Raw genomic sequence first — 24,533 nt, 5'->3', positions numbered from 1 at the left:
TTACGGCCGCCGAGCTCTTCGTTACCGTCCCCTTGGTTGGCGTACTTATTCATCGCTCTCACGTGAAATTCTGAGCAATAAACTTTGTACGAGAAGTAGTTGTGTCGCTGGTGCCGCCATACTTCCATACGCAAGGTGGTTTACAGAAATATGTGGGTGGGGCGACGTGTGACGTCGTGTGCGTGCGTGGGCTAGTAAAACATTTGTTATATATACTTAATTTTTTATTTTATATATATTGTTATATTATATATATATATATATTATTATGTTGTATTTTCTAGCTATTTTTTTATATGCATTATTTTCACATTGGTCTTATTTGTATGAATATCTATTTTTGAGGATTTTGTTATAAGAAAATGTGATTATATAGCCAACTTTCAATTCAAATAAAGTAGATATTAATGTTCATTGAAAGGAATAGTGACTGCCTTATATGTATATGTTCTTTTAAAAAATATATTGTTGAAATGTTCTATAATTGTTTGTGTCACATGATGTTTGTGAGAATTTGCAAATAGTGTTTTATCAAAGGTTTTATCAGAGACTAGAAGGGATTACTGTGATTGCTAAGGGGAAAATATTAGATACATACATTAAATAAAACTCCTTGTGAATATTTTAGATGTGTTTTTCCTTTCTGTTTCTTCATCATTCAACAAAATACACCACTCTGAGAAGTATCGAAATTTATAGAAAATGTATTGCATACAACAGTTTTTGTATAACACCACACATTATCAAATGTGTTCCAATATACCCCTGTAACGTGTAAAACAGCTGATCTAGTGATTTCTGAATGCTTCAGAATATAGAGAAAATAATCATCTTTTCCATAAACAGTCAAACAATAAGCATCAGTTGTGTTACGTGAAAAAATAGAGCTGTTCAACTGTCCAACAGACTGTCACACAGGAAGGGTTCTGCCTGTGTGAAAAAAGGCTAGTTCGGTCCCTCGAATAGGTGGTCAGTCTCTGACAAAGCTGCTTGATCAAGTCGATGATTTGAGCTCTTTAACCTTCCTGTTCTATCAGCTTCTGTTGCGTCAACATTACAATCTCCTCCATCACTTCAGGTTTCAAGATGTCCTTGACCTACGGAGGAAGCAGAGAGTGGACAATTATTGATCAGTATCACATCACAGACCGTTTAATGTCTATATATTTAATGTCTATAATGTATAATTCATTATACAGTCTATGTTTCACATTTGTGAATGCATTATCTTAGCATTAATGGTAAACATATTTTCGACAAACCATATAAACGATCTTTAGAAATAATGTCTACTCCAGTGTCTGAGAAGACTACTCAGGTGCTTGGTTAGCTATGGTTATTAGAAAGACAAAAAACCTTTCAAACTATTGTCCACAATCCACCATAACTAAGTATTGTCCATGTTTTATGCCACATAGATGTGTTAACAAGTATGTGGTGATAGCATGTCTGCTAGCATGCTGATGTAATAGCAGCCTAATATTGATGTGACACAATCAAGTCATACGTTTCCCGGCCCAAAAGAGCAATGAAATCAACCATGTCTGTTCCACGTCAATTTCAAACAACATAGTCAAAGTTGAGAAATGCAATCAATTGTTGCTGTAGGTTTCAACTATGGCCACCAGATGGCACAGTACATCACAGAAGTGTTTTTTCATTGCCATTGATTTACATATCAGAGACAGCGTGTGCAAGTAAAAAAGAAAACCAATCACATACTGTTGAAAACTAAAACAAGTGACTGTCTTCCTACCTGGTGCTGAACTGATGATTCATAGCAATAGAGAACACTGGTGTCATACAAAAGGACCTTGTGTGCAGCCAAGGCCAGTAGGCAGTTTCTCAACCGTGAAATCACCTCTCGATCTGACAGACTGACAGGCTGAAAGGACAGAGACAAGAGATGCACAAACAATAACTTCAACATATATATGGAAAAATCCAAATACAATTTGGATGCAGTAGATTAAAATTAATTTTAAAAACTGAGCGCCTCCTCTTTGCAGATTACTCACATACTGTACTGTAAGGGCTTCTAAACAAGATCAGGTTAACTGTTCATTTCTTATTTTAAACTGAAGTGTGTATTCAGTTCTGACTACTGTTCTGTTCTCACCTCCAGGCTGGTATAGAAGCCACCAGCCTCCTCCTCCTGTTGTTCCGGTGTAGGATACAACCACACAAAGCCGTTATTCCCGAGGATGATGGACGCCCCACATGGCAGGTTGTGGAAATGTGTTTTCTGCCTCTTGATCAGAGAAGGAGAAAGCTGTACCAGCACCCCTTGACCCAACTGATGGTTAAAGAAAAGGACAGGATAGCAGGTTAAGTTAGGAAAGAAGAAAAAGATATTACTATTATTTTAATTTTAGTAACAAAAACTACACTTTGTAATACAAAAATGTAATGGCACATATCAAAGAGTAACATCGCCATGGTATTCTGCCTGTGGGATACTGTGTAGGAATGATTAATTTCATTGCTTTAAATGTATAGGTCTTCTGATACTTTTTACTATTCCCTGAATTAATTTAACATTTGCTCTGCCTCGTGCATGATTTCATTTTACCACAATCCAAACAATGAAATGTGCAAGGTCACCCATCTGGCACTGATATGACTTATTCAAATATCCGCTATCATCGCCAAATAAGAGTGCAACTCCCCGCTGTGAATCATTTCCTGTTTATAGTGATGTTTATTTTGATGTTTCCTATACATGTGTCCTCAATTATGTTTTAGTTGTTAGACTAGTGAAAAAATGACATGATGAATGAGAGGTACACAGAGGTGGTTACATTCCCAAAATATACATATTTTTATTTTTATTCCACGTCTGTGAGGACACTGTCCACTCACAAGAATGCCCTGGCCTTCTGTTTACATTCTGATGTGTCTGACTGAACCACAAACAGTGAGTCGTAGAGCAAACTAAACCATTATTTTGGGGTGTCATCACCGCTGTACTCTGCACTCGTCACTGTGTACACTGGCATAACTTACTTTTCCGTACTTTAAACTGCGAGTGTGCAGAGATAGGGCTCCATCTGAGAAGACAGACTGCACCTCTGCCTAGAAACACAGGATAAGAGTGACAAGAACATTATAAGTGAGAACAATAAGATGGAGCAGCCAATGACAGATTTAAACAAACTGTGAGTTACACTGATGAGATCGCCCTCCTGAAGGTATTCTCTCATGGTGAGCTCATCTTCTGCCGATCGTCTCCTCTGAAAGAGAAAGTCAAATAAAGATTTTAACCAATTATAAAAGTTGAACTTTAACAAACGTCCCTATCCACATTTCCCAACCCTTAAGGATACTTCTAGTTCATCTGTGTCATAAACAGAACACTTCTCCAAATCATGTTTTCTAGCATCTCACCAGCTCTCCTCCAGGCAGATTAACAGAAGATAACAAGAGGACAGAATCCAGACGGGAGTTGGTCTCCACCTTCCATCGTTTCTGTTGAACCTACATTGAAAAAAACAAACACAAATATTGATAAAGTCTTTTTTTTTATAGCAAAATGGCTATAAAATATATATTTTTAGCAGGCATTTAAAATGCCAAACGCCATGTGTCAGAAGAGATGTGATGGCAGTGCCTTACCTCTGTGATTCTGCCAACCACCACGTCTCCAACCTCACCATTGAACCTGAAATTTAAAGACATACAACACAACTATAATAACGTAACTTATGCTTGAATGTTTATAAGTCTCATTGTAATACTTTACCTGGTTTTAAGTGGTCTGACACAGATCAGCTTATCTACTCTCTGCACCTCTCCAGCAACTGAAGCCGTCAGCTTGTCGTCATCAACATAGGTGCCATGACCCCTGGGGATAAATAGTTTATGGCAATGATAATGATAAATAAAGACACACAGGAATAGAACAGAATATAGAACAGAATAGAAATACTTTATTGATCCCAAGCTGGGAAAATGCAGGGAATCTGCGAAAGAAAAAGCTGGGTTAACTATGACCTCCATAGTGTTCATAGACACAATTGTAAAAGATTGAATTACTATTTTGTTCACTAATTTACATTACATACTGCATGTCAGCTTGAAAAGCTGGGAGGGTGTACACCGGTCAGTGCTGTTACTGATTCACCAGCTACCTGCTGATGATGGCCACATTAAATTTACTTTATGGCACGTTTTCTCAAGTTATGCTAAGACCATCAAGCTCATTTTTAGTTGATTTCCTTTCATGACAACATGATGTAGCCACGATACACAGCAGCCGATCACAACACTAGTGCCGCCCAACCTTATGCGTTACCTCATGAAGCCGGTGTCTGAAGTGATAACATCGCCGGGGACGACTAGATCTTTTCGGTCGAAAGCAGAAACTGACAGCGACACTGATTTTTGAACAGTTGGTAATCTCATGTCAGCAGCCATGCTTCTTCTTTTGCTGCTGCTTCTTCTTCTTCTTCTCCCTTCTTCTCTCGAGCAGTTAGCGAACAACTACACCTTTACGTATTACAGCGCCCCCTATCGAAGTATAGTCTGAATGCTTTTCAGGCGAACTTTGCAAGTAGTTTCAAAACAGCTTCATACGTTAAGTAGCATGTACAAATAGTATAATAGATAATAGTGTAGGCCTATATCACTAACATTAATGAACCAGCTTGAGAAGCTTGCTAGGAACACACTGCTGCTGCTGCTGCTGCTGCTGCTGCTGCTGCTGCTGCTGCTGCTGCTGCTGCTGCTGCTGCTGCTGCTGCTGCTGCTGCTGCTGCTGCTGCTGCTGCTGCTGCTGCTGCTGCTGCTGCTGCTGCTGCTTCTTCTTCTTCTTCTTCTTCTTCTTCTTCTTCTTCTTCTGCTTCTTCTTCTTCTTCTTCTGCTTCTTCTTCTTCTTCTGCTTCTTCTGCTTCTTCTGCTTCTTCGTCTTCTCTACCTACCTGTCTTCTAGTGGAGTTAAAGATGCATTTACCGCCACCTGCTGCTTTGAAATATGTACTACAGATGCTAGTAATTAATTTAAATTCAAAAGGGCTTTATTGGCCTGAAAGTTTCAATAATACTGTTGCCAAAGCACCAAAATACAGTTTGTCCACATGTATACAACATTTACATTGATTTATATTAATTATATATATATATATATATATATATATATATATATATATATATATATATATATATATATATTGTGTGTGTGTGTGTGTGTGTGTGTGTGTGTGTGTGTGTGTGTTCATTCACTGTCCCTAAGATTGTGGCATATTGATACTTATTGCAGCATGATGATACAACTAATTCTCATAGCAGTTACCTAATTTCTCTCTGTACCATAATTGCTGTGTGGTTCGGAGAAGGAGCAAAAATTAGAACAATTCTTCAAAGGGTTCTTATTCATTTTAATCATTCATTATTTATTCATAAGAAACAGAAAAACAAACAACAATTTGGACAGATTTCTTTGATCATTTCAGCCAGAACACATTGATTTTGCCACACCAATTTAATGTTTTGTGTGATGCGATTAAAACTTCCTAACAAAGTTCAGTTATAGAATGTCACCTTCAGTGCTAAAGTTATGGCATTCATTAAATACAATTCACCCCCCAATTTTTCATTATGTGAAATGTAAGTATGATCCAGATTTTCTTTCTACTTACTATTTTCATGTTGTTGTAAATGGGCATGTAATTTGGCAAAACACCTCATCACCTTTTAAAGCATCCTGTCTTTTCTAAACGGTGTCTTATTGCATTAAGTAATACTTATTCCCGCCCCTTTTCGAATATGTGAAAAGATTTCTTTTTTTGGCTTAAATTAATTTTGCATGTGTTTTTCTACAGTATTGTTTTTTTTTTTATTGTTTTGTCTGCCTGCAATGGTACGATCCTTTTTGCTTTGATAACATTTTTGTTTTTGTTTTCTGTTTTAATTTCATTTACATATTCGTAATCAACATTTCAACCAATCTAAAAGAAAAATATGAACATGAGCGATGTAAGCCTGATGTATTTAAAGATGTGTTCATATTCAAAGTAAAGTGAATTAAAACTAAAAAGAGGTGAGGGACAAGTGTATCTTCACTGCACGATTTCAGCAGGCATCCCATTGGAGACATTTTATTTTGACACCACCAGATGTCAGCGTCGAGCCACGTCTCCTTCAAACCCTCCACTGGTTTCACATAACGGAGTGCTGACGTCAGATGTCAACACCACGCAGACGTCTCCGTCGTGGCCAATCAGCTCGGAGTCACACACAGACTCTTGTAAAGATGGCGACGGCGAAGCACAGAGGAGTGAAAACTGGACGCTTTACCGTTATTAAACACCGTTGGTCCAGACAAAGTGAGAATTGACACGGCAGCGGTTGACGAAAAGTTAATCGACCAATTCATCGGCAGCAGCGAGCTGTTTGGTGCTGCCGCTGCGGGCTTCATTGCTTCTGCTTTCGGTTAGACTACCGTTGCCTTGGATAGCTCATTAGCTTCAAGTTGGAAAGCTAGCCCGGAGCTAGCTGTGTAGCTCCATTGGGGACTGGGGGCTCTCTGAACGGCATTCATGGATTGGAAACCTGACCAGTGTGAACGCTGGACTGCATGAACCTGTTTAAAGTTTATGTTTTACGGAAACGGCGCCCACATGAGTCGCTGGGATTAAAAGCACATTGAAGGAGGAACACGGGAGCACCGACATTGCGACACTGTTTTGGAGAGTGTCGAGGCGGAGTTGAGTTTGCCGTCATGTATTTTCTAACCGGCTGGCCCCGGAGGCTGCTTTGTCCGCTGAGGAGTGAAGAGGAGCCCTTCCACATCCAGCCCAGCTGCCAGAGGTTTTATTTCGCCGTGCTATCAGAGACACAGCTCAGCATCTGGTTCAGTCGGGTAAGTGAAGTCAACCGGTTGCAGCTTGGTTTCACAGTCATGAACTCTGCTATCCAATGCCTGCAGTGCTACTTTCATTTTACGTAACGTACTATTTTACGCTATTATCCAGCTGCTTCTCCAGCTACAGCGGTCATCATTTTTATTTTCAGTTTGCACTACTGCGTGGCAATCTGGCTACCTGCCCTTGATGTTTATTAAATAATAGGTAATAAACACGGAGAGCAACAACGGCGTCATTGGGGACGCTATGGATGTGTTGACAAACGATGCCATCTAGACACCTATTAGATAGATGACAGGTGACATTGGTGCGCATCATAACATATTTAGTATATCCGTATACGTGTGCCTTTCACAAAGGCATAGTTATATCTGAATGGCGTTTTCATGTGTGCGGTTCCTCCCATTCACTCCCTCATTCGTGACAAAAGGCTTGGTGGCTTTTCATCCTCTCAACCACAGAAGTTCACCTGAGAAATGCCTTTAATGTCAGTGACAGGCACAGGGGAAATGTAAACTGGTTGAGTTTCTAGGTTACATTATTTACCTTTGGTGATTTTTTTTTTAAAATTACAACGCCTTTAAATTCTTCTTAAGGTCAAAGTTGAAGTTACTATTCTCATGGGATTTCCAATAGCATTCAAAACAAATACTCAGTGACTGCATGAGGCAAGTTTAATCGGTTGAGTTTATCTGGTTCATTCAGTACTTTTGGAGAACTTTTCTATTCTTATTACCCTGGCTCAATAGGCTCCTCAAGTTCAATACTTTTTTGTCAGCATGGGATATCAGGTAGTTTTCAAAACAAATGCTCTCATTGTGTTGTGTTTTGTGAGACAGCAGCTCAACACTAAGCTCTTTTAGACTGCCAGAGTTAAGCGATTATGCAAACAATTGTGTCATCCCATCATTTCATTCTTTTATTCTGGGTTGGCTGTGGCTCAGGCAATACAGCGGGTCGTTATTTAATCATAAGATTGGCGGTTCGACACTGACCACAAGTTGCTCCCGATGACAGTGATTTAAGTGGAGTACAGGGCCTTGCATGGTAAGGTTGTAAAGTGCTTTGTCTGATAAGGTAGAAAGGCGCCATGCAGTCCATTTATCATAGATTTTACATTTTCCTCCATAACAGCTTAATACAGAAGCAAAAAACTGACTTGAAAAGAAAGTTGTTTTTCAAGGACATTTGATGATGGGTTATAATTTCTCTAAACTTGTGCGCATTTTATATATTTTCAACAACAGGAAAGCTGTTTAAAAGTAATTTGGGCCTTTATAGGCAGGATGCAAGTCATGACTCCATCAAAAAGGGTTTTGTGCTGAAACGGGTTCCCTTTCTAAATTTTAAACTCTTTTACGCACTGTCTTGTCCAAAACAGCTGACTTAGTTGATTCCAATATGGCACCTGAAGTTGCTGGTCTAGAGCCAAGGGACCTGTGATGTTAGGTGCCAGCAACGGCAGATACCACGGATGTGATCTGATTTTCCCGTCATTTTAACTTCACAACAAAGACTTTTGTTACCAAGGAAAGCCTGTCTCTAGACAAGTAATCAGTTTTAAGTTTTGTGGAAACGCAAAATGGCTCATGAAATGTTTGTTTCTAGTGCCAGTAGCACCAGCATCTGATGTAGTATAACATTCCTATGAAACTCTAAGTGAAGCCCTATGCTGTGAGTCCTGTGAACATTTCTTTTAGCCCCTGGCCCATTCCCTCAAGAGGCTTTGCCTTTTGCCAAATTTGTTCTTAATGACATATCTGGTTAAATAAAGTTTAAAAAATGCACTCCCATCCTCATTTTTTTTTTAATACATACATTCTACCAAGCTTACATTAAGATGGGCTATTTGATTTGATAACAGGCAGTTGAGTGCATTGTTTTTAGCAGTCTATGTTCCATACAGCTTGTGTATTATTGAGGTGTAGCAACAATGGATCAGGGTCACTGTTTATTTCCTGAGGCCCACACAGGATGTGATCATGTTTTCCTTCCCCTCTTTCTTAAGAACTTCGTCTGCTTACGAGTATCAATGAGGTGTGCAGGAAAGGGGTCATGTCAGGAATGTCGATTGGAGCCACTTCTCCCTTATGACATGCACCTTTCACTTCAGTTCTATCCATTATGTAATTTCAGTGCCCTATCTAGCCCACATCTACACTAGAGTTTCAATGATTAGTTGACTAATTGATTAGTCGATTGAGAGAAAACTAATATTTATTTTGACAATCAATAAACTGTTAAAGTACTTTTTCATGCAAAAAGGGCTGGAAAGGCTGTTCTCAGCCTCTGTAATATGGACATTTCCTACTGTTCTCTGTTTTACATTATGATAAACTGGCTATCTTTGGGTTTTGGACTGACAAAACAAGACATTTAAAAAATAAAATAAACAGAGGATTAATAGATAATTAAAATAATCGTTAGTTGCAGTCCTCGTCCACGCACATTGATGTGAAAAATTTGTTTACACACTTTTCTCAAGTAATATCTTTAATAAACAAATGTCTATGTTCTGCTGTATATTTCCCTTCATGGACACTTGCATGTTGCCCAGGTTACTTGGTGAATCAAGGTGATTGTAAATCTACCACTTCCCCTCCCAGCTTTCACACCCCTGCTGTTCTCAGCCATCATTTTGCCACCAGGTCTATACTCTTTAATCCCATTTATCCTCGGCCAGTGCAGCCTGAGCCAGACTAGTTCAGTCGAGCCGCTATCGCTTAATCCGTGTAGCACAGTCGCTTAGCCTTGTAGTCGTTCTGTTCTGTCACCCTGCCACAGCTGCGTGGGAGCTCAGGGTGTCTAGGAATAGAGGGATGGAGTTTGATGTTGTGGCAGCTCTGTTATGCAATAGTAGCATCATGGCTGGCTCTGGTTGCTTGCAGAAATTGGCAACATTGCGTGTGTATACACGCATGGTCACATGTAGTTGTGTGTAATTATTTGCACTCCTGGGATTTCTTCAGTTTTACCAACTGACTGCCTGTAATTGTGCTTGATGGAGCATGGGAAATGTCAATGCAGGATACATTCATGAGCTTAAACCACTTCTACTCTAAGAGAACATTTCAGTTTTAGCTCAGTTGAAATTATGTTTTCTGGTTGTTTATGTGGGATGTTGTCCTGCAAATGTAGGCGCCTCAGTCTTTTTTCTGTTGGCAGGTGTGACTGTGAGATAGTGGGCAGCACACCAAACTATACATAATAAGAACCTCCCTGAGTATTTCTTTTGCCCTTTTTTATTTACTGCAGGTCAAGTTTGATGTTTGTGTTGTATTGCCCAATCCAAACATATTTCTTAACTGTCAACATTGTGAAAGAAAGAACTGACACAATGAAGGAATTGTGAATGTTTTTCTGGTAAAGGGCAATGCCCAAAAAACCTGAAACAAACCTAATTATTGGTGCAGCTGCAGAGAAAGAGCTGAATGGGTTTGTAATATAATCCATAATCAAGCACATTATCTCAATTTATTTTTGTACCAGAAGACCATTATGTGTTTTCAACGTTTTTCATTAGCTTGTAGAATGCCAACCAATAAAGGACATACACAAGTTTAGCAGATGATTTGTGCATGTAAGATCATAACAACAGTTTCTACAGAGTTTCAGATGCAGTTGTAAACCTCACATTAATGGTAAAAATATTAACATTTTTGAACCCATTGCGATTGTTTCATTTCTACTCCCGTTCCCTGCAGTACAGAGGCAAAATAAAATGTTGAACTGAATGGGGATGAAAACTGTTTTTCAGATGTGTATGTTAGTTATTTCATACAGGCTCAAGGGTTATCTTTCCTTTGACTTACAAAACCCCTAACAAGTTTGTATTGATATTATTGCATTAGTAGCAGGGAGAGAGTTTTTTTCTTTCTGTTGCCTACGGAGAAAGCTTCACCACCAGTGCAGTGTCATTGAGATTATTAAGATTTCATGCTAGGAAAGAAACACTATCGTCTTGAAATACGTAAAACCGGCTCTCTCATTACAGTGACTGGGCTCGAGGTTTAATGTTGCATAGCTGGAATAACATGAGATCCTTCCCTGCTTTTGTTACTTGACCAAAGCCCTTTCAGTGTACCATTTTCTGGTTTTCTTGTAATGTCAAAGACTGGTAAATGTCTGAAAACTAATTTTGTTACATTTACAGTGTGACTCATTATTAATAAAGCCTCAGTAATAATCTATGCTATTAAAACTGCGTGAAATAAAACTATACATGTTTATAACACAAATGAACGATAAATGATCTGCAGGGGGTTTCAACTTGTTGCTGAATAGTGCCAGCGACTCAAGAATAAGGCCAGGTGATGAAGTTTCCTGTGCTCCTCATCAACAGCTGTTTTAACACCTGCTGACCTCATTCAATAATTCTTGTATGACTGCAGATAAATACTTGTTTTTTTGGGTGTTATATTGGGGGATTTGAATGAACTGCTGGTGATGATTGTATTGTGATCCAAAAATGTCCATTACGATTTCCTAGAACCCAAGCTTATTTAAATACATCTTGTTTTGTCTGACCAACAGTCCAAAACCCACAGAAATTCTGTCTACTGTATTGTTATAACGGATAATTTATCACACTTGAAAAGCTCGAACCATCAAATGTTTTACATCAATCTTTTGGCATTTTTGTCAACAGCACATTCTGTGGATGTTTTCGGTCACCATGTGTGTCAGTAAGATGTCTGTGACATACAGTCTGTTTAAAGTGCTTATTTTCTTTCCCATATCCCTCTTCCTCATCCACAGCCCAGTGTTTTGATAGTCAGCTATATCGAGTCTGCAAAGGCGGCTACCCAGTTTGGCTTCTACCAGAAGGCAGAATGGAAACCAGACGACTCCATGATAGCTGTGGCGGTAAGTACAGCACTCCACCATATCATCTCAAATTGGCAGTTTCATTGACGCCCTTTGCCCCATGTCTTGTATTATGTCCTGTCGGAACAAAACACTTAATTACATGTACACATATTACAGAAAGGGTATATATGTGATGTCATGAGTCAGGAAGGAGCCAGCCAGCTCTTAACAGCTATTACAGTAATTTCCTCTCATCACTTTGTTACCACTTTGATTTATTAAATGTAGAATTCCGGTCAGTCGGTAGAAGATGCATCAGTAATCGATCACTGACAATAGGATTTCATCAGGATCCTTCAGTTATTGAAAACCACAGAAGCGCCCTTTTAACTGCAGCACATCACAGTAGAATGAGCTTGCCAGATGCTTGAAAGAGAAAAGTGTGGCTGCACTTCTCTAAACATCAGAGTTTGTCCAATTTTTTTGTTCCTATTTATGCTGAGCACCTGATACAAGAATGGTATTCCCGTGGCAATGTGAAAGGAACTGAAACATGCGTCGGGAGAGATCTACATCATGTTATAACTTCACTTACAAACACAGTCTGCCAATACAGTGCGCTTCTGTGTGAAATTAGTGGGAAGTTACAACTTTTAGGTCCTACAAATCAACTGTACTAGGAGTAAATCATAAACACAGGGTACACTGGACATCTGTTTAAAAGCAGCATTTTAAAATGATTTATTGGCGTCTGCTGTGTGTCTTGATTATTCAGTACATTTGGTCAGTGAGAGACCAACCAAAACTGTTTTATTAATTGAACTCCTGTGCTTTCCCTCAACCGTCATACTTACTTCCTTACAACTGAGCATGTGCAAGTATTCAGATTTTCTTCTTCAGAAAAACAGTTGTGAACTCTTGATATAGTGCGGGTTTCGGGTGTGTAGGAAAAGGAATGTACATGTATGAATCCTAGAGCTAGACATGCTTTGACTTGCATCACAATCAGGTGTGCATCCTGAAAAAGTCTGCAAGTAGCTTGAGGCTTAAATGCTGTTGGCTTAGGGTAGCCACAACAATTTAAGCTTTAGATGTGACACTTTACGACTACTGAAGTATTTGAAAGTGTATTAGTGACTATTTAGGTTGATGCCAGTTAAAGGTCCCATATTAGACTAATTTTCAGGTTCGTGCTTGTGTTTGGGTTTCTAATAGAACATGTTTGCATGCTTTTAAAAGCGACAGCTTGGCATCACAAATCACCTGTACATTTATCAAGTTGTAGTTTTGGCGATTGATGAATGCGTAATCATTCATGGATGGTGCCTTCAGTACTATCAATTGCTCCAACCACAATTTCTTTTTTTTTTAATTCGTTTTAAGAATCCGATTTGATCTGTTCTTAATATGTGACTGCTTATGCTTAATGACAGCTGAGGTTTGTTCATTATTTTCAGCCAGATTTTGCTGTGCTGCACCGCAAATACACAGGCTGAAATGTGCGTACACGATCTCAGACCAGACGTGAGATTTGATCGTAGCTCCCGCTCACGTCCAAATTGATAAATGCCGAAGTTTGCCTGGAAATGGTCGTACGCACGTTTTTCTGCCGTACGTTCGTTTGATAAATGAGGGCCATTATCTTTTTTCATACTGTCTGTCTGGATATACCTGTATTCACCACCTGGCTCTTTAAAATAGATAAATAGATACTTTCACAGTATTTATATAGCACCACAACCTGCTTTATCACAAAAAAGACATGGAAATCTCACAATATAGGACATTTAAGGTTAAACAATTAACTTCTTCAGGCATAACAACAACTTGGAAGACCAAAGATGACCTGGTGCAGAACTGTGACAGACAAGCTACTCAAGATGAACTTAACTTGAGGCTCAACATGATGCTGCTATAGGGAATGATGGTGGGCGCTCATCGTGGCCTTGTGGCCCACAGGGAATGAAGAGGATTAAAGTAAGAGTAAAGGTTACAACTACAGGACAAAGGACATTGAACAAACTGGCTTTTAACATTTTAAGTGCTTCTGTTACACTTTGCTCCCTGTCATACACTGTCCTGTGCTGCTGATCCTGGTACTTTCTGTCTGACTGTGAGTCAATCAACTCAAAGTGAAACAGTAGTTGTCTATCAAACTCTCTGTCTTCTTTGCTTTATCAGCCAAATGTTTACATATCAGCTATAATCTTTAACTTTACCATCAAAGTAAACAGAGAATCTATTTTGGTGTATAAATTGGTTTTACACAACAACAAAGGGCATCAGTTACCTTTGCCCTTGAACTCTGACCTCATTTTGAACGGTTCAGGCTTGTGGACGAGCGTTATATTGGGAACAGATTACAGCAGTCTGAAAGGATCTCGCAACCTCAGCTCTTTTGGGAGATAAAGAGAGGCTCATTTTTTTGTGTGTTTTGTGAATCAATACAAATTTACACAAATGCTGAAACAGATGAGGTTAGGATACACAGTCTGTGTCAGCTTGTTCTTTTTTTCTCTGTTTAAGTAATCATGAAATGTCCCCCTCAGGGTCTTCCTTCCTGTCATTATAGCCCTGCCTTGTGTAATTTCACGAGGAGGACCCACGACCGAAAAATATTCAAATTATCAGTCCATAAAGCTAAAAAAGATCAAGTCATTTTTAAAATTCATGCCCATTTCCATGGAGATGAGATGTTCTCACCAGCATGTTACTGTATGCAAGCCCACACAAGCTTACTGATATTAATTTAGCCAAACCATTCCTCCACTTTCATGCCTCCATTCGGATCATCACATCGTTTGCAGTTCAGTTCCCTGATCATATGACCAATGGAAAACTATAATGCATAATTTAGATAACACTGTTCTTGATTATGACGTACGCCTCCTGTAAACGACTCATTATTATTTTCGATCAGGCGTCAGTAGTTTTTAAGCCTTTTCTTCACTGCAGCAAATCAACACACCTGCGTTGCTTTGAAGCTTAAAGCACTGCCATCCATTATATATTTTGACAGCTGCACTAGCCTTGTAGTTTCCACAATTTACAACATAGGTCTCACTGAGCAAGCGCAAAACAAAGTATAATTTGCACACAGTATGTTCCAAACAGTGGTCTTGTTCACAGAGAGACAGCAGGTTTTGATGCCCTCAGGGAACTGAGTGTCTCTGAAAGGAGCACAGTTATCTGTTTTCAGGACTGAATATAAATTGTTGAAGTGTTATCGTTGATAACGAAGCCCGTCTGTGTTGAACTAATGTCTTGATACATACTGTGAGTTCAGAGAAGGAACAGACGGATGCTGCATCTGTTGTGTCAAACAAACAGACAAAGAACCCTGAACAGTGTTAGTGGAATCAGACAGTTAATTATAGGATGTTCATGTAAATAAACAGAAAGCTTATAAGGATAATTGGGAGATAGAAGTACTAATTCTGCTGGCCGGTGCTGCTTGTGATCTTTGTTTGACATAAAACTATTTAATGATAATCATCAAGTAACAATCCAGTGTTACTTCATTGATAAAGAAAAAAAAACCCACAGCACTCCACATTTTGCCAAACTGGGAAAACTGAAATTTAAGATACATCAACTTCAATTTTCTGTTCCTGCTACCATTACTCATGATTGTTGGTTGAGCGCTCTGCAGCTAAGATAACTGTGCAAAGGAAGCGTCTTGACAAGTAATCTCACACAAAGCAAGAGCCCGAGTCAGCAGATGACTCAATCGGCTTCCAAAGGCCGACAACAACAGTCGAGACTCAGAACAGAAGCAGACGGTATCAAAACAAACCGCACACAGATTAAAATTATCAGTGCACACTAGATATACTGTATCAGAGTTTCTCATATATACAGCATATGGCTGCTCTATGTGAAAATAAATTGATTCACGTGATTAAAAAGGGTGTGTAAATTGATTGTTGCAGCCTTGTATCCAAGAAGTTCATTTCATTTTTTTTTTGTTTTATGTTTCATCAAATACCTAAGGCTAGCTAATCCAACACAGATAATCCTACATCTTTTTTGAAAACACTGCTAGGCAATACTGTCAAGGACACCAGAGGTTGTTTAGAAGTTAGTGTGGCTGAGGGACTAAATGTTTCTCCCAAAACACCACCGCTTGTCCTTGAAGCCATTAAAGACCATTGGAAAACAAAGGAGACGTTGTGTAAAGGTGCCACGTAAATGCTTTTAACTGCCAGTTCATGTCAACAAAGAAATGGCAGATAGATTTAAAATAGTGAACACAACATAAAAATATTATCAGGATGACCTCTTGGCCTCTCGGTGTCCCTCTCTGCTCCCTCTTTCTCAGTCCTTTCTTTCATCCCTACCTCTGAAGCCAAAGTACACATGAATGAATGCTGTGAATGTGTTTGGGAAAACAGTTAGTCAGACTTGGTCCCAGGCCCACCCGGCCAAACACAACAGGGAGCAGGTGGAGGAGTTAAAAATAACAGGGGATACTCGTTAACTCACTTCCACGAACAGAGAGTTTGATTCTGACTCATGAGTTAAGTATTGTGTGCGTGTGCGTGTGTTTCGGCTCTAATTGTATTGAAGTTTTCATATTCTCATTATCTTTTACTCTCCGACACTTAACTCGACTTCAATCATTTCATTTAATCAAATTTGTTATGCCTCGGAGGATGCTTTTTTGTTTTGTGTGGTGTTTTTACTTTCATTTCCTTTCTTCAGGTTTATTCTTTTTGTGACTTGCACTTCATTTCGCACAGGAAATGTTTAGGGCAAGGGTTCAGTAACTTTGAAGCAGTGGTTTGGATGCAAGTATCGGATGTGTTGGCTTCAGTTTTCACTCACAGAGAGATCTACTGACTAGAAACTGCCCTTCTTACCCCAGTTACTAATATATATTGAAGCTTTAAAAAAAAAACACCTAGAAAAATGGAGCTAATGGAGCAGTGGCTTCAGTGAGACAGCATCAGCTGTTGTGAGGCTGTTGTCCAGTCAAAAAGTATTACCACAGATTCATATCAGTAACTATCTGGTCTCAGTCCACAAAAGACATGCTCATAATCTCTTCAGATGAATCTGAAACTGGTCCTATTTCCAACATGTGTCAAACTAACAACAAGGGTTTGAGATGACATGAGCCCTTTTACACATGTTTACTCCTTAAATGCTCCGGCAACTTTACATGTTGAAAAGATCCCTGACTTTTTTACACCCAAGAAGGTTATGATAACACTTCTTAAGTTTTAAGTCTATGTAAATTATCCATAGGCTATGTGGTTTCTTGACTAGTGGCCTTTTTGTATCATCTCCACAACCATACCATTTATCACCCTCATAAGCAATGTAGTTTAATTAGGGTGACCTGACTTGAATGATTGCAGGACAATAAAGGTCAGTGTTGCCCAGACAGTAGTTCTTGCTTCAACTACCAGCTGTTTCCCAGATGTTTGGCTGCCCACACACCCTGCAGACCTTGAGGCTAACGTAATCGCCCTCATAAACCATGGCTCGGACTATGTTTAGCAGAGTGTGTGTGCTTGGGTGTGTGACTCCGAGAGTGCGAGAGCACTGCTAAAGCAGTTGACAGAGCAGGAGGGATGGACATTTTTTGTGGAGGGCAGGAGTCAAGAAAGGATCTTCAAACAGGGGAAATACTTTAAGGCATTTAGCTCACTTGCATGTGTTTTGGAATCTTTCCGGGGCCAAAATGTTCCCTCTCTATTTTTAGATTCCCACTCAGCAGCAGTGTTCAGAAAAGTGTTTTCAACCAAGACGGGTTTTCTTTGGTGACCAGAAGTTTAGTGAACTTCTTCTATGGCACAAATGTTGTTCCACGTACATATTAATAGGTTATATAGAAATACATTATGCATCATATAGTAAAAACGAAAAGGGTTAAGGTAAAAAAACAATAAACAAAGTATGTAAATATTTTACTGGTGCTTTTGTATGTAATTATCCATTGTTCAGCGGAAGTCAACAGAGTGAATGAATGTTAAATAATAAGGAACAGACTCCTTAAATTGCACAGTCAACATTTCTGCAGCATTATGGTTATGTAAAGAAATGCCTCCCGCAGATTCCTATCTATTCTGTACAGTATTATATACACACACATTCAGGGTGTGAATGCAATAACAGGAGCATGCATTTGCACTCCAATAAACATAATTTTGCGGAGACTGATTCAGAGTAGTGAAAGAGACAGCATGACTTTGAAGAAATGACTCCTGTGCTCCACTCTTTAGGGACAGATTGTCAGTTCGGATATCTTAAGTCTTCTCATGTTTTAGTCAGAACTGCCTGGCAGTGTTGTGATTTTACATACATCAGTTACAGATGCACACATCTGAATCTGCTGTTGCATACTTGTGCTACTGTTCCGCAGCAAAACATTTGAATTATGTTCAGTTAAACATTTTGCATGCATTATTATTCAATGTGCGTGCGTGCGTGCACCTCTGACACTTGTTCAAAAATGCAGAAAAGTGGCCTCAGTACACTTTTACATGGTGCAGAGTTTTCTGCTGACTCGCCACTTTCACTGCAAAAACCACTTTCATTCTACTTGCAAGCCTGAACCAGAGTAGGTACCACCAGTCAGCTTTTTCTTCTTCATTTCTATTCGTTTGTTTTATTCGTTCGTGTTTTCTAAAGCACCATTAAATCAATCCTTTGATGCCCCACCCCCCCCTTTGAAATGCAGCATCAAGTTGTAATAGCCAACGGAAGAAGAGGAAGTGTTAGTGACAAGAGTTAAAGCTCTATCTTGAGTCCTATAATTACAGGATTATCTATTATGTGCCTTTCACATACCAATAATATCTAGAATATATTAGAAACCAGGTTAAAGCAGGACACCATAAAACACATTCTGCTGCCACAGCACTGCTCTGTCTTCTCTGGACCTTTGCTTAGGCTGTGCTTTGCACATATGTCAAGTTTATACTTGGCCAAGAAATCATGTAGCCCTGTTAGGGCTGGACGATAAGACAATATATACCTTCAAAAGCTAAAACGCTAAAAAATATCTGTCATATATGTTTATCTGTACAGTGTGACGTTTGGTTGTTTTGTAGAGTGCCTTTTGGTCCTGTATCTGCAGTGGAAACTGGACCTGGCATCACTTATTTGTAGGTGTATTTTGCAGGCTTATGAAAGACTTGACTACCCCAGGCGGCTTCAGTAGGTGTAGCTTTTTGTTGCCGCTCCCATTTGTCAGAGGACATAAAGAGAACACTTTTCAGTCTTCCCCCACATTAAGCCACTGTTAATTGGGCCTTAGTTGACAAAGCCGGGCATCCCTCCTCTTCCTGTAGCATTATTATCTCTGCATGTGTGAACGCACAGTACCAAGAGCACCAAAGAGTCCTGGAGACATGGGACATATCTCAATTGTGGCCTTTTCTCTTTATCTGCCACCCCTTTTATTCACAGTTTTTCATGTATCTGACAAGATGAGTTGAAGTAAACCTGATCATAGTCCCATGAAAAGACTGAATGGGTGTGTGAATGCTTTTGAGTATCTAGTGTGATCAAACTGCAGATGAAAGGGATGAGATTTTAAGAGTGCGTTTACATGCCGTTTAAAAACCTGATTATATTCGGGTTAAGGGCATACCCCAGTTTCTTATCACCATGTAAACACCATACTCCAGGTAAAATAGGGGTTTTCATACCCCGGTTAACATACCTAGAGAACTCCTTCAGTTCCCTGATTATTCGCGCATGTAAACAACGTTCTCGGATCATTATCGGGTTTCTCGTCTGCGCATTCTCTCTACTCCATGGCAGTGGCTTTTGGCCTGGAAATAGAATAAACCAGGAAGCAACGGCGCCGATAAAAAACAATAGAGCGTTACCTTTAAATCAAGGGAGGACTAGGGCAAGTAACATTACTGCCAAGAAGACCCGGTCGTAATTCTGTCCAAAAGTCGGCTGTATGTGATTTTGACAAAGGTGAACCGTAAAAAAAGTTGTATGTTGGTGTAAAACCACCTTCTGTACCGGAGGAAGAGTTACTCCAAAATTTTCCCATTTAACCCCTGTCATGTATACAAGGGGAACTTCAATAATCCGATCATTCCTTTAACCTGGGTAAGGCCATTTTTGGGTTACTGATGTGCATGTTAACGCACTGATTGCTTCTGTTCTAGGTTGCCAAATAGTTTTCCCACCCCTCCCCCTCCAGTCGTTGATACTTCACTGAGATAACCTTCCTCCTGTAATTGACATGCTTTTGAGAACAGTAGCTGGCAAGTCAGACTCACATTTCCTTTGAGAGCCCCCCACTGGGCCTTCTCTGATTTTGTGAATAAACTGGTTCAGCAGGGGCCTCCTGCGATTAAAGACTTCACAGCAGACGTTACACTTCAGAGCAATGATCTGAACTTTCTTTCCATTGTAGAGCAGGATATATGCAAATACACTATATTTGCTGGCCTATGCACTGTTGCCTTTACTGCTTCATTTCAGTTGTAATAGACGGGGACAAGCCTCCCCGGGCAAGGCAAATTTATTTATATAGCACCATTCGTACAGGCAGCAGTTTATAGTGCTTTACAGAAAAGATGAAATCAAATTGAAGTAATTACAGTAATTAAACACTGGTGGAGAGTAATTATGTAGTAAGTCCAGAACTGTTTTTGAGGTTATTGCGCTTCAGTATATTTTATGTTACTGTTCTGGTTCACCAAATTTCAGAGAAAAATATTGTAGCATATTTGACAGATACAGATACACATTAAGATCTAACATGTAACACACATTTGACATTAAACCAGTCACCCAACCATTTGACATATAACCCCTTGCAAAAACAACAGTATCTGTATGGATTTCTGTGAGTTAACTGTTGTAGCCGTTGAATGTGAATACTCAAAAGAAATGAAAACAGATTTGTGTAGCAAAGCTTTGTTAAAGGTTATGGGACTTCTGCAATAAACCATCGAGATAAACATTCACTCAACTGCAAAAATACGTTCATTGTTGCGGCCCATGGTAAAACTGACAACATGGACATTGTTGTATCCTGTTTCTCCTCAGTTCACTGCTTTAATTTTTTATATTATGCAGAAAAGTGTTTTTCTTTGAGAGATGTGTGTGTCTAGAAATGTCAGATCTGGCACAAGATGGAGTTTTAAGAATTGTTAATATTTCCTGTTGTTAAATCAGCATATATGGAGAATTGAGCAGCCATGGTTGAGGTAGGCACTCTGTGGGTGCTTGGTTGTATTCACATGTGGACTGCATGAGCATGTTGGGCTATATTAACTAACTAGGTCATTGTAATGAGACTGTGTCCTACTGTGATAATCTTAAACTATATATAGTACTAACGTTAATATGATGAAGTGGCTATTTTATCTCTGCAATCTCAGTGCAAAATGATTTTATAAAAAACGACTCGACACACTAAAGTCAGTGTAACATTGAATGTATCTGCTCACTTGTACAGTTCATGAAACTCTGTAAAGGGCATGATACATGGAGCTTGTTCCTCGGGACCCAACTGCTTAATGCATGATGATTTAGTTAATACAGTTTCGCATATCACAGATGATTGATATGATTTGTCTTTCAAACATGGTGACTTTGTGCATGTGTGCAATGCCATCGTGTTTAACATTGAACAATAACATGGAAATCTTTTTCTTTGAGGAATTCCTATTTTTTTTTTTTTATAAAATACGGTAACTTCATATTTTGTGCCATTTTCTCACAGATTCAGTTCACCACATCTCGGTCTGAGTGGTTGACTGTTATATATGTATATATGGCAGGCGTGTGTTTTTTACATTAAATCATGTAAACATGTTCCAGTAGAACCCAAAAATACTGACCTGAAAATGAGCATAATATGGGACTTTTATTATCACCACTTTACAAAATGACCCCATAAATGATATGTTGAACCTGTATTCAAGGTGTTTATTTTCACATTGAGATGTTAAATACTTGAAAGATCAAAAGGCTGTTTTAGCTGCTTAAGGGTAACAGTTTGCTAGGGCCGCAGTTATCAAATACTTGGCAGTTAATTTAATAGTTGACAGCTAAATGATTTATGGACTAATTGCCTGCATATGTCTGCAACATAAGCATATAAGACAAACTTTTGAATGATCTACAATTGACCATTCTTTCTGATTTAGCTTTTCCTCATGTTGGAATGTTGTTCTCATCTGCAGCTTTGTGGAGCTCCCAGGCTGTTGATGGGTTTAGCAGGCCTCAGTTTGGCTGTGTCCTCTCTCTGGCTGCGGCTTCTCTTTTCTAGTCAAGCGCTTCATGTTACCACTGGCTTTACCCTCCCTCTGGTTTGGGTTTTCCTATTGCTATGGTGATGTGTTGACGGTCACCACACGAGAAAGGTCAACAGTTACTTCAGTGCACTGCCACCAATTATGAGCAAAACACTACCACACAGGGAAGCATAAGTTACTGAATAAAATAATGTTAATAGTAGAATCATGGTTTCTGCATTGAACTCACTCTGGTTCTAGGCGACTCTGCAGCATAACTGAAGTCTTTTTATGTTCTGTCATCGAAAAGCCCTAGCACATGACAGTGGAATTAAGATCAGGTTTCGTGTCATGTTTCAGTCTACCGGCTAAATTACACTGACAGTGAGTTTCCCTAACAGTGTCGACATGTGTATGTGTGTACAGTAGTTGTGGGAAAAGTTCTGTTGTAATATTGCACGCACATACTAGTATTGCACTAATATTTTGCCATCTAAAGCCCTATCCGGAAAGGATTAGTTTAACTAGTAAGGTCGTTTTTACCAGGGGTTTTAGTCCCGTCCGAATGAAGCGTGTCAGTAATTATACCAGAGAGTGTCAATAAAAATGATGGCGATTTCTTTCCTTCTGTAAAGGGGTCCGGAAAAAAATACATCAGGTAATATTAATCCCGTCCAAATACGACCCTCTCTAAAATGTATGTAAATATTTTGTCATGTACATAGTTTCCACATTTCTTTTTAGCATGGAGGCGCTTGAAGAAGCACTCAAAACACTTTTTTTTAGAGAATCAATTCTGACCTGTTTAGTTTTGTGACACCAGGAAGCAACGTAGCCCGCACATGGCGACAGGGAGGTGACGTCAGTGCGTAAATCAAGTAACCCCTCCCACCTCTCTTAGAATACAGGAACTTCCTAATGCACATCCCGTGTGAATTGGCCAGTTATATTACAGATGTCTTGAGGTAAAATTATTTTACCCCACGTAAAACTAATCCCATCTGAATAGGGCTATAGACAGCGTGAGCTTCCCCTGGAGTGTGCATTTAGACTATTTGAAAATGCTGACATTTTTTTTTGAGTATCACTTATAGCTGCAAACATTGTCCCTTATAGCTCATACCTAGCATATGTAGGAAAACATGAAATACCTGAAAATACTGATCAAGACTCTTTACTGACAATCTTCGACAAGTAATCTTTACAACAATTGCCTCTCAAAGGATTCAGTTGGATTAGTTGGTCCTGTTTTTACAAGGACACGCAGTGTAATTGATGTGTTACCATGTCCTTGTGATGGTAACGGATAATGTTTTTGTTTTCTGACGAACATCTTTGCTTCCTTCTTTTCCTCTCATTGTTTTTCTCTCTTGGTACCACCAAAAAGGTGTTCAATGACTTTGCAAATTTGTGATAGCATAATAGCATAATAAAATGTAAAATGTTACTTTTTAATTCACATTCACATGCCCATTAATGGTAACAGTTTCTCTTCACTTGTTTTTTTTCTCATTGTCATTTTCTCAACATTTTGTGGCTATTTGTTTGTTCTCAGTGTCTGACATTTCTTTTTTCCATCTCTCTGTCTGATAATAAAGTGGTGGCTGAGCAACTATATGTTGATGTTTTTTTTAATAACAGTCCTTTCTCCCTGTTTTCAGACTGCCAAAGGCTACATCCTCTTGTTTGATGTGCTGGGTGGAGGGGATGACAAGTCCCTTTACGAGCCTGTCTATCCAAAGTGAGTGCAGCACACAAACAAACTCACATACACCCTGACATACACATGCTTAGGTAAAGTGAGCAGAGGGGGGCAGCTCTAGTTTGCAGGAAGGCTACACCATCAACAAATCATTTCTCTTTTAAAGAGCCTTAAATGCATCCGTCTTGAGTGTTGCCCGTGTCTGCTTGGGTTTAAATGTGTAAACACAACAACGCATATTCAAAACACAGCAACACTATTTCCATGCAGTTTGAATTGATCAGCTGAAACTGTGGATATGTCAATAATAGCCCTGCAAGCTTGCTAGTGTTATTCATGCAAATGGCAAATTCTAATGACATTGCTGGTTATAAACAACCACAGCATTGATTTATATGAACACTTAGCAACAAGTAATTGTTATTCCCTTTCAGTTTGCTTGCTGCAGTTGGTCTCGTCAGCAATCAGCTGTCAGTGCAGCTGGTTAACAATGCCAGAAGGAAAACAAAGGGGCTTTACAGCTGAATCTTCTTACGTAATGCTGTACATTTGTGTTTGCTCTTAACTAAATATTTAATAATAATTAGATTTGGTTATGTGGTTGATAAAAGCAGGTAGTTAAGTTTTAGCTGCTAATTGCTGGGGAAATCACTGATGTTTTTTATGTGACCATTGCATTATATGGACATCCCAACATCACAGCCATATGTGATTAGTGAAGATCTCATTCCAAATCCATGATGCACTAATAGGCTGCTATAATAACCTCCACTCCTATGGGAAGGATTTCTAAACAGTACACAAACGTATGTGCATAGGGGTGTCTACCGTCTCTCTTCCTTTACTAATCCTTCTTTTTCTGTGCTCTGTATCATGTGTCCATGCCTTGTGTATATCTGGCCTTTGTACTCCTGTCTGTGGTGCGTGCGTGCATGCATG

At 39.2% G+C, this 24,533-nt stretch overlaps 2 protein-coding genes across 3 annotated transcripts in view; one reads left to right on the top strand and one right to left on the bottom strand.

Annotated features, from left to right (window-relative positions):
- Positions 1-757: 757 nt before the first annotated feature.
- Positions 758-4,805, bottom strand: exosc2 (exosome component 2). Of its 2 annotated transcripts, none has more exons than XM_083929671.1 (9): positions 4,633-4,805; positions 3,743-3,844; positions 3,616-3,661; positions 3,388-3,477; positions 3,168-3,233; positions 3,007-3,075; positions 2,120-2,296; positions 1,757-1,885; positions 758-1,097 (listed from the first exon to the last, which is right to left on the bottom strand). In XM_083929671.1, coding segments are annotated over exons 1-9 (762 nt in total). In that variant the 5' UTR covers positions 4,635-4,805; the 3' UTR covers positions 758-1,016. The 2 variants fall into 2 exon arrangements, with proteins under 2 accessions (XP_083785797.1, XP_083785796.1); XM_083929670.1 differs by lacking the exon at positions 4,633-4,805 and adding an exon at positions 4,295-4,532.
- A 1,477-nt stretch (positions 4,806-6,282) lies between these two features.
- The window catches only part of ric1 (RIC1 homolog, RAB6A GEF complex partner 1), a 38,991-nt gene continuing 20,740 nt past the window's right edge, over positions 6,283-24,533 (top strand). The window contains exons 1-3 of the mRNA XM_083930004.1: positions 6,283-6,859; positions 11,622-11,729; positions 23,554-23,633. Of these exons, the coding sequence (XP_083786130.1) occupies positions 6,719-6,859; positions 11,622-11,729; positions 23,554-23,633 (329 nt within the window). The 5' untranslated portion in view covers positions 6,283-6,718. The remainder of the gene's footprint in view (positions 6,860-11,621; positions 11,730-23,553; positions 23,634-24,533) is intronic.

The sequence above is a fragment of the Echiichthys vipera genome (assembly GCF_963691815.1).
Source record: "Echiichthys vipera genome assembly, chromosome: 16".
In the NCBI taxonomy this organism is placed as follows: domain Eukaryota; kingdom Metazoa; phylum Chordata; class Actinopteri; order Perciformes; family Trachinidae; genus Echiichthys; species Echiichthys vipera.
The sequence above is the reverse complement of the archived record's forward strand: the minus strand, read 5'-3'. Positions and strand labels throughout refer to the sequence as shown.